Source organism: Lithobates pipiens, unplaced genomic scaffold, assembly GCF_037356315.1.
Source record: "Lithobates pipiens isolate NorthernLeopardFrog02 unplaced genomic scaffold, aLitPip1_a1.2 Scaffold_22, whole genome shotgun sequence".
NCBI lineage: Eukaryota > Metazoa > Chordata > Amphibia > Anura > Ranidae > Lithobates > Lithobates pipiens.
In genome coordinates this window covers 185115726-185130521 of record NW_027507784.1, presented here as the reverse complement: position 1 = coordinate 185130521, position 14796 = coordinate 185115726, and the positions used below count along the sequence as shown (strand labels likewise).

Below are 14796 nucleotides of genomic sequence, written 5' to 3'. Positions count from 1 at the left end.
GGAATTAAATTTGATATTAAAGTGACCTTGTCAGTACAGGGTTACATTAGTGTAAAAATAAAAAATGCTGTACCTGCAAAAAAGACTGCATATACTGTCCTTTCTGGTGGACCCACTGTTGGAAAGTTAAGTGTATGCAGTCATCTTTTTGCAGGTGCAGTATATTTTTTACATTCAAGGGACCCTGTGCTGACAGGATTACTTTAAACAATGCACTTTTCAGTATCTTTTACATTTATTGCTCAACAGAAACCCGTGTGAAGAGGTGCTGTAAGTTGCAATTGCTGACCTTGAAAATGGTGGATCCTGTTCATCATCCAGCAGCTTCAGCCTTTTTTTTTTTTACATTTTTTTTATTTATGCTATTTTTTTTCCCCCTAAGTCATTATATTCACCAACCAGGTCAGGTTAGCTTTAAAGTATATGTGAACTGTCCTAAATGCTTTAAAAGTCAAGCATGACTCATTTTCTTTCTCCTAGGCTGAGTGATCATGCACAGCTCAGTTTTTTAATCTGAATGATGAGACAGTTCTTTGCAGCACCTGTGGCTTTTGAAGTAAAGGGAGTTTTAGATCTGGTTTACATGGGTGGCCAAGTAATGGTAAAAACAGGCATTTGAACTGTGGTTTCTCTATCGTTCATTGACGGACACAGCAGCTCTTCTTGACCTTAGGGTTATATTGCCCCTTTAGGAGAGGACTAGGCAGAAAGTGTTAAAACAGCAACACTTGCACAGTACCACCCAGGGGGCGGTCCCACTGGCTATAACCCCTCACACTGCATCTAGCAACTCTGTTTTTTTTTTTTTTTTTTTTTTTCTTCTGCCTAGTATAGAAGGACCTGGTTCCCGATGGGACCATTGGTCCTGGCAATTATTTATTTTTTTCTGCATTTTTGATTCCCGTGATCTTCAATCAACAGCTGAGCTGGGTGACAGACTGGTTAATATAGATCCTTGTAGGCTCTCCAGCCTGGCCGTCGATAGCAGGCTTTAGCTACGCGCTGGGTCGGCCACGACATGCCCCATCTATTCCATGGGGCAGCCGGTGAGCTATATGCTCTGGGGCACACATATATGACCGGGCTTCTGCAGTCTGTGTCAGTGTGCCTTGCCGGCAGCCACCCCGTGCTGCTCGTGTGATGGGGGGGGGGGGGGGGTCGGTCTGTGGAATGCGTCCAGCAGTTACTGCAGGAGTGGTAAGTAGGGTTCCACCTGTCTTGGCAGGATGGAGCAGCTGGGCATTCCCTGGAAGGTCGACTAGAGGGTCTCTCACTCTCCTCCTCTCCCTGTCCTTTCCCTCCTCCCCATGCTATGGGTCGCTGTTTGACTGGGCACATGGGGGTGCGGTGCACGTACTTGGCTGGGGGTCCTCGGAGGGGGGGCTCTGGGTTCTGGCAGGTGGCTGCGCTGGGTGTTGGGGGTCCGCTCATCCTCTTCCCTTTTTTCTGGGCCACGGTGGGTGTCTGTGCTGTGCGAGCCATGTGGGGAGGCTGCCGCTCGCTCCGCGACCATTTTCCTGGGGCCGCAGCCATTTTGTGGCAGTCACAGCTAGTTGTTTGTTTGTTTGCCTTCAGCCATTTTCTAGTAGTGCGGTGGCCCTTTTCTTGGCGCTGTCAGATGTTTTTTTTTTTTGCTCAGGCGGCCGGCGGCCATTTTATAGTAGCCTTGGGTAGTTTTGCCTCTAGCACTGGGTGCTTGTTTCCTTCTAGAACAGTGCGCTTCCACACAGAGACCTAGTGGATGGCACAGGGGAGAGCAGACAGCAGCAGCACAGTACCTGAGTCAGGGTGGTGAGTCCTGCGGGGGGCCCATCAGTCTATGCATCTAGGAGGGTGGACTTTTGTGTGACTTGCTTTAGGTGACTAAGTGGTGACAGGCGAGTGTGGGTCAGCATGGCGTCAGAAGCTGACGCTTCTTCCCCAGACATCCCTGTGATTGCGACTGGTTCCCCTGCACCTGCTGTGCCTATGGACGCTCTGTCGGCGGTCCTGGAGGCCTTTGTTGCCAGGGTGGAAGTGGCATGCGGGCGCAAGGGGGGTAAAAAATGCCCCCTCCACCCACCGTCTTCTGGGGAAAAGCTCTAATTCAGACTCGGGGCCCCTCTGTGACTGGCAGCCCCTGTTCTGATGTATCACAGGGTGCGGACCAGGACCTTTCGGACAGTGAGGATAATTCCGTGTCCGGTTCAGCGCAGGAAAAGGCGCTTGTAGGAGCACTTATTACAGCAGTACGGGATACCCTAAAAATGGAGGATACGGCGGGGGCATCTACTAGAGCTGCCACGACGCGTTGACGTAATCGATTACTTCGACATACGAAAATACGTTGACTCGTTACACGTTGCGAGTTGCAGGTCAATACACCCCGTGGGGCTTCTCTCCCACACACTGTCCCCTATCCTCCTTCAGTCCCCATCCGTCCTTCTCCATGCTGCTGTCCCCCTCCATGCTGCTCTGTATCTCCCGCTCTCCTCCGTGGATCTGTCCCCCTCTCTTCTCGGCGTGTCCCCCTCTCTTCTCGGCGTGTCCGCCTCTCTGCTCGGTGTCTCCCTCTCTCCTCCGTGCATCTGTCCCCTCTCTTCTTCGTGTCCCCCTCCATGCTGCTCCGTATCTCCCGCTCTTCTCCGTGGGTGTCCCCCTCCATGCTGCTGTCCCCCTCCGTGCATCTGTCCCCCTCTCTTCTCCCCCTGCGTGCTGCCGTCCCCTTGGTATCTCAGGATGGAGAGTGCAGTTAGGAGCCGGTAAACCCGACTCCTTTGTTTTCTGAATGGACAGAGTCAGTGACCACAGACTCTGTCCATTCACATAACTGAAACATTGTAACCTCCTGTGATTACGATGTCTCAGTTAATGATTGAAGAGAAGCCGCTGTCTTCTCTCCATTCATTATCAGTGCAGCGGAGGCTACAGAGAAAGGGACTGGGGAATCTATGTCCCTAGTCCCCTTCCCTGTCTCAAATGGGAGATGTCAGAGGTCTGTCCTGATATCTCACCATAGCTCCACAACAGGGCTGATAAAAAAAATTGCAATAAATAATAATAAAATGACAAAAAAAAACTGTCCCCACACCCCCCCCCCCCCCCCCCTTTTAAAAAAGAAAGCATTGTAAAAAATAAAATAAATTATAAACCTCCATGAACTTCTGAACAGAAACTAAAAATGGAACAAAAAGAAAACTAAGATAAAAGAGTGTGTGTATGTATATGTATATATGTGTATGTGTGTGTGTATATATATATATATATATATATATATAATCATTCTTTTATCTTACTTTTTTATTTTGTTCTGTTTAGTTTTAATTATTTGTGTATGTAGTTATATTCTTTTCTCTTAACTTTACAAAAACTAAGTACATAAAAAAAAAAGGTAAGATAAAAATGTGTGTGTGTGTGTGTGTGTGTGTGTGTATATATATATATATATATATATATATATATATTATGTAGTTATATTCTTTTATCTTACCCTTTTATTTATTTTTTATGTACTTATCATTTTTTGGAAATGAAAAAAACCGCAGCGGGCCTTTTCAGTCCTGAGACACATGGCGGTGCGTTACCCCTTTGAGGAGAGTTTCCTGAAGAAATGGACAGCTCCTCCGATTGTCGACTCCCTGGGGTGCCTGCTTTCAGGGACCCTGCTGACAGAAGGGCCGAGGCGGTTGCCCGATCCATGTTTACCGTGGTGGAGTTATTGTTTGCTGTTCCCATCCCTTGTTTCTTTGATACTACTTGGGGACGTCCCTAAGGTCAAGAAGAGCTGCTGTGTCCATCAATGAATGATAGAGAAAATAGGATTTTTGTGCTCACCGTAAAATCCTTTTCTCTGAAATTCATTGACGGACACACAGCACCCACCCCTCTTATTTCTGTTTATACTGCTTTTGATGAACTGAGCTGCTGGACGCAGTGTGAGGGGTTATAGCCAATGGGACCGCCCCCTGGGTGGTACTGTGCAAATGTTGCTGTTTTAACACTTTCTGCCTAGTCCTGTCTAGTGGTCGACCGATATATAGGCCGATTGTGCTGATAAAAAGGCCGATTTAGAACTACAGCGCGACTTGCAAATGACTTCTGTAATAGAAGTCAATGTAAGTTGCCTGAGTCTTCATTCATAGAAGAGACTTTACTCCTCTCTGGGCAGTCTGCTAAGAAAAGAGCAAAGAGATACAATGTTTACACTTGAATGAACTCAACTGGTGTGCAGAGTTCTCAATTTAACCATTTAAAGACTAAATCTTTTCTGACACTTGTTGCTTACATATTTTCTGCCAGAAAATCACTTGGACCCCCCAAAAATTATATATATATTTTTAGCAGAGATCCTAGGGAATAAAATAGCGGTTGTTGCAATATTTTATGTCACACGGCATTTGCGCAGAGGTCTTTCAAATGCAATTTTTTTGGGAAAAAAATACACTGATTTAAAAAAAAAAAAACTAAAACAGTAAAATTAGCCCATTTTTTTTTTTTTTTTTTCGTCCAAAAGTTTTGACTACCTCTTTTTTATTTAATATTTTTTTGTTTTGCTTTTTATCTAAATCGTACATACAAGTATACATACACGTAAACTGATTGGAGGTTTGTTTTGTTTAATGTTTAAATGTGAAAAAAATTCTGTATCACTTATGAAGGCTACTTTCACACTGGAGCGAGCAGGCGTTGATGGTAAAACGCTGCTAGTTTTAGCGGCGCTTTACCGTTATTTTAGTGGTGCTATTCGGCTGCTAGTGGGGCACATATAACCCAGCTTGTGGCCGAGGAAGAGGTTAAATGCGCCCGTGAAGCACCACTGCCAAATCGCATTGCATGCGCTTCGGCAGTGGTGCCCATTAATATCAATGGGCAGGAGTGGTGGAGGAGCGGTGTACACCACTCCAAACGTGCTGCTTGCAGGACTTTTTTTTTTTTAACATCCTGCCAGCACATCGCCTCAGTGTGAAAGCACTCTGTCTTTCACACAGACTGCAGGGGAGCCATTTTGCAGGCACTTTACAGGTGCTATTTTTAGCACAAAAGCGCCTGAAAAACGCCACAGTGGGAAAGGTGTCCGTTAGATTTTATGAGATGAAGGGGGGGAAAAAAAGGAAAAAAAAATTGGCCTAACACATCGGCCCAAAAAGATCGGCATCATATATCGTCCGTCGGCCGCCATGATTTCTAAATATCGGCATCTGCCAGAGAAAAACCCATATCGGTCGACCTCTAGTCCTCTCCTAAAGGGGCGATATAACCCTAAGGTCAAGAGGAGCTGCTGTGTCCATCAATGAACTTCAGAGAAAATAATTTTATGGTGAGTGCAAAAATCCTATTTTTCTAGATTCAGGAATGCTTTCTGTGCTGCCCATGCATCAGGAGTTTTAATCCAAAATCTCTTTGCAAAATAATGCAATCACAATAATTTTTTTAATTGCACCAATTTATTCTTCTTATTTCACCTGTGAGAAAGGCTTATGCTACTTAGGGCACCACTCACATGGGATTTTTAAAACTCTGAATCCCAGTGGCAAGAATCTACAAAGTGCAACCAGCAATCGCTACAGGTAATTGTTGGCTATGAGAACAGGCACTAATAGCTGCGCTGCCACTGGTCTGTCAGTGCAGTGCACTGGCTTGGCAGCCGCTGCTATCCTCACACTGTCAAGCCCAGCAGCGGGAATCTGTAGATTCTTGCTGCTGGACTACGCATGGTGCCCAAACGGGGTGCCCTGACTGAAACAGGGCAGTGGCTTCATAGGGGCGAGGGGAAAAGTGGCAAAGTATGTGGAACCAGCAGCACCTTCACAGTGCACATGTACACACAATTTGTTTTAAGTTTTTTGTAATATGCCATATTTCCACTTCCAGGCAATCTGTGTGGATAGAAACATGGAAGTTGGCATTAGTGGCTTGTCTTTTAAAGAACTGTACTTTTAGTGCAACTATAGTATAACCTGGCTGAGAGGTCCAGTAGCTGGATTTACTATCTTGGCAGGGGTGCTTGGATCATAACATTTTTACTCATCCAGTTCTCTTTTGAAGAACCTCCTCATTTTGGACTGATTTTGTATATTTCAGCCACCTATAACTAAATAAAGGTCTGAGATCCAGAAAATTAGTCAAATGAGTCTATATGGCTAGGCTAGCACATTCATTTCTGGGGCACTGTTCTTGGCACAGATAATTTTCTTCTGAAGGGACAAAGTATTCAAATGTCTCTGACATATAACCTACCACCTAACCTTAAGCAATAACCCACACCTGTACCCTGGCACTTGAAACAAAGTATAGTGTATTCTATTGAGCGTATTAATCTTGGTGTTATTTTTCATGACTAACATTTGATATGCTTGCCCTACCTTATTTTTGTTTTGTTTTTTAAATCTAGAATTTTGCTGATCAGAATCTAGAGGGAGCACTTAATTTGACAATACACGTTGGTAACTGTAACATTTTCACCTTTTTAGATAATGTTTTTTTTTTTCTCTCATTGTAGCCATCAACGGACATTTGTGCTAGAAGTGATGGGACGGCATTGCGGGTAAAGGATATATATATATATATATATTTTTTTTTTTCTCTTGTCATAAAACTTTGTTTAGCTGCCGGCCATGCTATATTATGCAGTTGCAGCGTAGTCTGCTCAGAGGTCCAGCAGCTGGATTTTCTGTTGGACAGGGAATGACTAAAAACAGTGCTGAAAAATCTTTGGCTAGAAAAAAAAGTTCATGTATCTGTATTTGAGTAGTATGTGGAGTATCTGTATCAAATCAAAATCTTTTTAATGCCTGTCAATTGCAATTTTTACATATAATACTTCCTTTTTCACGTGCCTGTGTGCATGTGTGAGTGTGTTATAAATAAATATGAAAAAATTAATGGCTATGGCTATCATCTTACAAACTGTATATATTTAAATACACTTTTCCTTTTTACCACCATTTACCTGTGATCAAGCATGCAAATGAAAAATGCCACTCTGGTTGGCTCTGTACCTTGTAATCGCTGTGAACCAGTCCCAAAGCTTACAAGTGTAAACAGTGATGGGTACTGGAGATGACGGAGATTTGAGAGGCGCTCTTGCTACATGAGAGCTGCTGGACGGTCAGACACAGAAACGCAACACAACACAGCCAGCACTTGAGGCCAGTACACAGAAGATCATAATTTGACATGAAAGGGGAGGTTTAGCTTGAACAGGCAGGTAAAGAGGAAAGCCGTGTTAACTTTGGAAGCAAATTTCCTTTTAGTCTTAAATGGCATTTTAGTTTTAGTCCCATTTTAGTCTTCTGTAATTGTTTTCGTTTTAGTCCTATTTAGTCGATTACATTTCCGGTACATTTTAGTCGACTAAAATCTCCAGTATATTTTAGCCATCTAAAATCTAATGGGTATAATTCAATTGTAATGCATTAACAATTATCTACAATTTGCAAACTCATTATATACTGCTGGAGTGACAAATCGAATATGTTATTTATTATTATATGAACATGCACTACAGACCAGTGTTAATTTTTTAAGTCAAATTTTCAAATTAGTTTTAGTCTTAGTCTTTTGACTAAAATGGCGTTTTAGTCGTATTTAGTAATTTCTGTTTTAGTCGTATTTCATTTGACTAAAATAATAATCATTTACTCGACTGAAATGTTTTAGTCGACAAAATTAACACTGGAGGAAAGAGTGGAAAAGTGGAAGGGTAAGTTATGTGGAAAATAACAAAACCACATAATCGGGTTGTACATTTCCAAAAGAGCAGGAGGCTTTATTAACCTCAGCTGCAGCTGGGAGCAAGTCAAAACTTGCTCAAGAAAGCTCACACGGGCTTCTTTTATAAGAATCTTTTTCTTTTGCAAATCTTTTTATTAAGATTTAGGCAGTAAACAACGGCAAGCAAACTAACAAACAAAAAAGAACACATACATTGGTCACGACTACAGTTACAGGCGTGGTGTATACAGAGTTGTAATACAAGACAGTTTGGTACATACAGAATATGACGGAGAGTCTAAGGCACCTCATTGGCCACAGATAGCTGACTCCATGTGCAGCAGGACAACTTGGATTTAAAACATGCTACTCAGACAGATGACATTTCCACTGGTGCAGTTTCCTGTTTACTAGCAAAAGGTAACTTGTTAAGTAGGCTGCGGGTGAGAGGCTGTGGAGGCGTCAGCCAGCCAGCTGGACCAGACTTTGTCATATTTTTGCGGGCAACCCCTATTAACATAGCAGTCTTTGTAAAGAGGCAGGCTGCCGTTGACCAATTTTTTCCACAGGGAGAGAGGAGGGGGAGTTGACTTACGCCAGCTGAGGGCTATGGCCTTGCGGGCGTAGAAGAGGAGAAGCCCAACCAGGGTGCATCGCGCCACAGTGGGAATAATATGATCTATCAGGCCCAGTATGCAAATTTCTATGGAGGGCTGGAGCGATATGGAGGTGACCTGTGTAATGACCCTCAGTATCTCCTTCCAATAGTAGACAATGGCCGGGCAGGTCCAAAAAATATGAGTGAAGTCCCCCGGTATTGTCCCACAACGCCAACACCCCGGGGGGGGGGGGGGGGAGAAGGGGTTCATTTTGTGCAATCTATATGGGGTGAAATATGCTCGGTGGACCATCTTTAACTGTATTAGCCGGTCTCTCAGGGAGACCAGGGATCTGAAAGGGAAGTCCCACATGTCATCCCAATCATCATTATCAAAGGTGGGAATGTCGCGCACCCATTTGTCTCTGAGTTTTCCCAAGGTAGGGAGGGAGGTCGTTATCAAATGGGAGTAAAGTTTCGAGGTGGGCTTATTTTCACATCTGGACGTGAGGAGGTCCTCCAGTGCGGACTGGACAACCTGGGGGGGAGACCCGGAGAACTGGCATCTGAAGGCATGGGAGAGTTGTAGATATCTAAAAAAAAAATAGCTCTGCGGGACGTTGAAGTCAGAAATCAACTTGGGGAATGGGGCCAGCGATTGGTCGGAAATTATTTGGTCCACTGTTTTAACGTTAAACTTAGTCCAAGCATGGGGTTCGGGTAGTTTGTAAAACTGCTCCAGGGTGGGGTTCAACCACAAGGGGGCAGCTGGAGAAAGTGCATTGACAGGGTATTTTTCAAGTTTAAGTCCTGCCCCCCATGCACGCAACGTGGTGCGCATGGAGGGGGTCAGCGGGTATGGGGCTTTTGGGCCACGATACAGTAAAAATTTCAGCGCTTCCAGTGACTTCACCACCGCCGCCTCAACCAAGGTGGCAGGGTTCGTCCTATCAGGAGTGAGCCACCAAGCCGCAGTAACCAGCTGGGTGGCTAAAAAATATTGGTACAGGTCAGGGCACGCCAGTCCTCCCTGGGAGGACGGACGTGTAAGTGTTGACCATCCATACCTGGGTGACTGGCCCCCCCCAGATAAAGGAGGTAAAAAGGCTATGCAGTCGGGAAAAAAATGATTTAGGGATCCATTGTGGGGATTGGCGAAGTAGGTAGAGAAATTTGGGCAGGATTTTCATTTTTATCAGGTTTATCCGTCCTAGCAATGATAAGGGTAGAGATTCCCATGCCTTCAGTCGCAGCCGTGTCTCCTGAACCACTGGGGATAGATTCAGAGGTAAGAAGTCCGAAGCCTGCCTCGAGACCACCACCCCAAGGTACTTGAAGCTCTCCACCCACTGTAGAGGTATATCGGGGGGGCAGTGTCGCGGGGTCTATAGGGAACAGAAGTGACTTTGACCAGTTAACCTTAAGGCCCGTGATCGTGGAGAATGAGTTCAGAATTTGTAATGCCCCTCAGAGAGGAGTCCGCGTCGTTAAGGAAGAGAAGGAGGTCGTCCGCATACAGGGCGACCCTCTCCTCCAGCCAGCCAACACACAGGCCCCTAATGTGCAGGGAGGTACGTAAGGCCTCCGCCAGGGGTTCCATTGCGATGGCGAACAGGGCCGGAGAAAGAGGGCAGCCCTGTCTCGTGCCCCTGGACAGAGGGAAGGACCGTGAGAGACCCCCCCCCAGCTTAATGGCTGACGTGGGGTGCTGGTAGAGCGTCTGTAACCACGCAATAAATACCAAGGGGAACCCCATTCTGCGGAGGACTTCCCACAGAAAAGGCCACCCCACAGTGTCCAAGGCCTTCTCTATGTCCAGGGAGGCCACCACCCGGGAACCCTCATTGAGGTGTTGTGCATGGATGTTGGTAAACAGGCGTCTTAAGTTGATGTCAGTGGCTCTATTAGGCATAATACCGGTCTGGTCCGTCTCTATCACAGATGGCAGTAGGGGCTGTAGTCTCGTAGTGAGCAATTTGGTAAGGATTTTGAAGTCTGCATTTAGGAGGGCGATAGGCCTATATGAGGCGCAGGATGTGGGGTCCTTAGGGGCTTTATGGATTAGTATTATGTGTGCATGGCTCATGGAGGTGGGAAGGGTGCCCTCCGCCAGACAGTGAGTATAGAGCTGGGCCAGCTGGGGGGCAAGAAGGGCCCCGTGGGTTTTGTAGAACTCCATAGGGAGACCATCTGGACCCGGGGATTTTCCTGCAGGAAAGGAGCAAATTGCCCTCTGTACCTCCTCCGGGGTAATGGGCTTCACCAAATTTTCTCTCTCTGCGTCCGAGAGCCAGCCGAGTGCCAGGGGGTCCAGCCAAGGCGCCAGATCCTGTGGCATGAGATCCGAGGGAAGCACAGAGGTATAAAGGGAACCATAGTATTGCCGAAATGTGTCCAATATGTCTGGGAGAGAGGAGACCGATTCACCCGAAGGGGACACCACACTAGGTATCACCGTCAGGGGCAGGTCGTGTTGAGCTAACATTGCCAGGAGGCGACCGTTCCGGTCCCCCTGCTGTTGCGGTAAAGATCCAGTCTGGTAAGCTCTGTGAGGTGGAGGTGTAATTCTCGTTTCGCCGCATTAAGGGCTTCAAAACTAGAGTCGGTGGGGTCAGCTGTGTAGGCCTCAGTCTGGGTATCTACCTTGCTCTGTAGCTCAGTCGTGGTGGCGGCTTGCTCTCTACAGATCCCAGCTATGGAGGAAATATAATGACCTCTACTGAAGGCCTTGAATGCGCCCCAAGTAACCCCTGGGGAGGAGGACCCTGCATTAATTTGGCAGTATTCGGCAAGGCGGGGCGGGATAGTGTTGGTCAAATCGGCGTGGGAGAGCCAGTGGGTTCCCAGGCGCCAAAGGGCTGAGGTTCGGGAAGTGGTGGAGCGGACATTAAGGAGGAGGGGGCAGTGGTCCGACAGCCCGCTGGGCAAATACGTGGCGTCTAGCACGTCTGATAGCATGGCTGGATTGGCAAAAGCTAAGTCGATGCGTGAGGACGTTTTTATAGGTGGTGGAAAAGCAGGAGTAGGCCCTAGTCGAGGGGTGTTTCCACCTCCAGACCTCCGTCACTCCCATGGCCTGCGCCCAATTGGGTAGGTCTGAGGAGCATTGTTTGGGGGGGACCGGCCTGTCTAAGTCTGGAGCTAGAATAGCGTTAAAATCGCCCATAAGTAGCAGCCTAGCGGGGCAGTATGGGGTAACCTTTTACAGGATAGTGTATAAGGTGGATGCTGAAAAGGGAGGAGGCAGGTATACATTTACCACAATATATCTCGTACCCCAAACTGTGAAAACTACTATCACGTATTTGCCCTGAGGGTCGGTGTGAATCTGCTCCACTGCACAGGGAAAGGATTTGCTGATCAGCACCGAGACCCCCCTGGCATAGGTAGAATAAGGAGGCATGAAAGGCTCTCTGGATCCACGGCTTCTTTAGTGCCAACAGTTTGCTGCCCATGAGGTGTGTCTCCTGGAGCAGTATCATATGTGGGGAGTGCAATTTAAGATATTTAAACAGAACTGCTCTTTTAAATTTAGAATTGAGCCCCCGGACATTCCAGGATAGGATATTAAAAGAGGACATGTCACGTGTGGCCATCAGATGGTTCCGTTAATATTGCAAGGAGACGCCCATGGGTGCTAATATCATGTACCAAGAGCCGCCTAGACCCAGAGAGCCCATTGTAGAAAGAGTCATGACCAAACATTAACCATACAAACAAAAAAGTAAATACATAGACAAAAAACAAAAGTACCCTTGGTGACCGCCAGGGGTCAACCCTGCCCGTATCTGGTGGCATCCCTGGAAACTGGGGAGCGATCAGATCGGGCCTATACCCAAAAAATAACAATTTAAACCCTTAAACTGTGCACGGCAACAGTGCAATGCCCCGTGTAACAACGTGTAAAAGTCCTCCAGGGGGAAGTCCGCTGCAGGTTAGCAGCAACACTCCGTGCTAACCCGAGTACCTCGAGCGCGACTTAGAGAAGTAAAAAAAAAAAAAAAAAGAAGGGGAACTTTTATAAGAATCTTTGACCATAGAATTACATGTTGTACAATATGATTGGTTGTCAAAACATACATCGATGTAATTATATTTCTATAGATACACAAATCGCAATCCCTCCACCTAGTGTATCATCACAGTGCTCAAATTACCCCAACTCTAAAACTAAGCTGCTACTTTCACAAAAATATCAAACATATATAGGTGCATCCAAATTAGTTTTAAACATCAAACAAATAATTGATTGCACGTAGCGCTATTACCTGTCAGCACACACTACTAAATACTAAATGATCCTGTGTGGATCAATGTGCTATAAATTATAAACACAAATAACATGAATGGCACAAATCACCGCCACTCAGTGAATGTATTAGTTCACATCTAAAAATAAGTGACTGGTATAATTATCTAAAAAGTGAATATAGTCCATCAACCAGAACATAATTAAATTTCCAGGCTCCAGAGTCCTTCTATAAGTGCATAAGCAAATCTCCAGTGTCCAAATCGATTTAAAAGTAACTCCTTTACCACACCATCCGTGTTTGTGATCCTCTCTTCGTGAAAACACTCACCAGCTGTTAAGCCTTACACTCTCGTGTCAGGCTAAAGGAGCTTTCAAAACCTCTCATGAGATGGTTCACACACTGGCACATAGATATCCTCCACTTAGGCACTTCAATGTATATGTATATACCTCAAAAGAAATCAAAGAGGGAGCCCCCAATAGTGTAATACCATCAACACACTTTAATCTTTAAAAATATCACTCTTTATGCACTCACATGAACAGAAAATGAGTAAATCACTTCAAAAGAGTAAAAAATCACTTCACACTTCCACTTCACAAAATGCTCTGAATACGTCGGGGCATTGGTGGTCACAGCGGACTTATTAAGTAAGGTACTGGATGGCTTTCTCTCACCCCTCCTCGTGCGTCCCGCCTGGTCCCACACAGCAGGTCAGTTTGAATAGGGTGCCTTTAGCTTAATGGTCCAGTCCTCTTAGTCCAAAACCTCCTCCCAGCTCCGTGTATGTCAGCTCAGTGTTCGCCAGATAGCCACGCCCCCGACATGTTTCGTCATACCAGACTTAATCATGGGATTGGCTATCCCACCTTTTATTTCCCTATCGTCCAATCCCCTCCCTCCCTTCCATGTCCCTCTTTAACAACAGTATTCAATATAGTGTGATCCGGCGTCCAGATTACACGCCAAAACCAGACAATCAATGTAATTAACATTAAAAAAAAGAAATGCATGTCTGCACCTGCAGACACAATGTCTGTGAACTTTCCTCCAGTTAACTTGTGACTGTGTTTGAAAAAAAAAAAAAAGTGCCAATATAAAGCAGAGAGGTCATCTAGAATTCAACAGTGCCTTGAAAAAGTATTTAATGCTACAACCAAAATCGTAAATGGATTTTATATGAAGGACCAACACAAAGTGGCACATAATTGTGAAGTGGAAGGAAAATGATAAATGGGTTTTCAATTTTTTTTTTACAAATATCTGAAAAGTGTGGTGTGCATTTTTGTATTCAACCCTCCTGAGTCAATACGTTTGTAGAAACCCCTTTTCGCTGCAAGTCTTTGGGTATGTCTTGTTGAATCCAATTTAGGGGTCTCAAAACAAGACAGATGAGATAGTGAGTCCAGATCTTAAGATAAGTAGGTGCTTTTTATTATTCTAGACACTACAGTGGAGAGACACAACACACACACAGATATTCAGCACTGCCAGGCCGAATGTAGAAGGAAGTATCTCTGACTTAAAAAGATCAAGTTTAACAATATATACTTTATGAATATGCATAAGCACTAGGTGTGATTGTATAGTTTGGTCCAATCAGCATTCATATCTTCTTACTAGCAAGGTAACAGTTAAATGGGTGGTTACATCATGTGACTAATAGAAAGTGAAAGAAAACATGGGCTCTGCCATCTTGGAAATGGTTCAGACCAGCTAGATAAGACTGTCCATTTCTCTGAGCAAAAAGGGAGTAAACTGTTACTACTTATCTGGTGGTGAAGGTTATCATAGACTAAAACTCTTTTTAAGAAGAAGCAAGAAAGTATATTACAAATTCTTAAAGCGACCAGTCTCTATATACATACATATATAACTCAACATTATCAGACCCCTAAAATTCTACTCCTTTTCCTCCTCTTGGCCCCTATGGAGGGGTCACTACCATATCTTCCCTACCTAGTATGATACCAGAGGGTCTACAAAACTACTTCACAACTATGTGGAGTAAAGTTCTTCTTAGGGTGTCTGACGGATCTCGGATACCACTGCTGGGCATCTCCACCAGACCTGTGTCTCCTGTCTTCCAAACGCACTCGCAGCCTGCAGTTTCGCCGTAACCAGCCCTTAACCCCTCAATCGCGAGACAAGCCACACAGGTGTTGAGAATTGAGCATAAACTGTTTATTAAGTGCTAAACACTTTTAACATAGCTAGGGACACTCATCTTAGCCTGGTCATAGAGGGAGTAGG

General features: G+C 45.2%; 1 protein-coding gene across 1 annotated transcript in view; it reads left to right on the top strand.

Moving 5' to 3' along the window:
* The window catches only part of LOC143924420 (ATP-dependent 6-phosphofructokinase, liver type), a 336686-nt gene that overhangs the window by 67648 nt on the left and 254242 nt on the right, over window positions 1-14796 (top strand). Inside the window, exon 6 of the mRNA XM_077448722.1 lies at window positions 6479-6523. Coding sequence (XP_077304848.1) covers window positions 6479-6523 — 45 coding nt within the window. The remainder of the gene's footprint in view (window positions 1-6478; window positions 6524-14796) is intronic.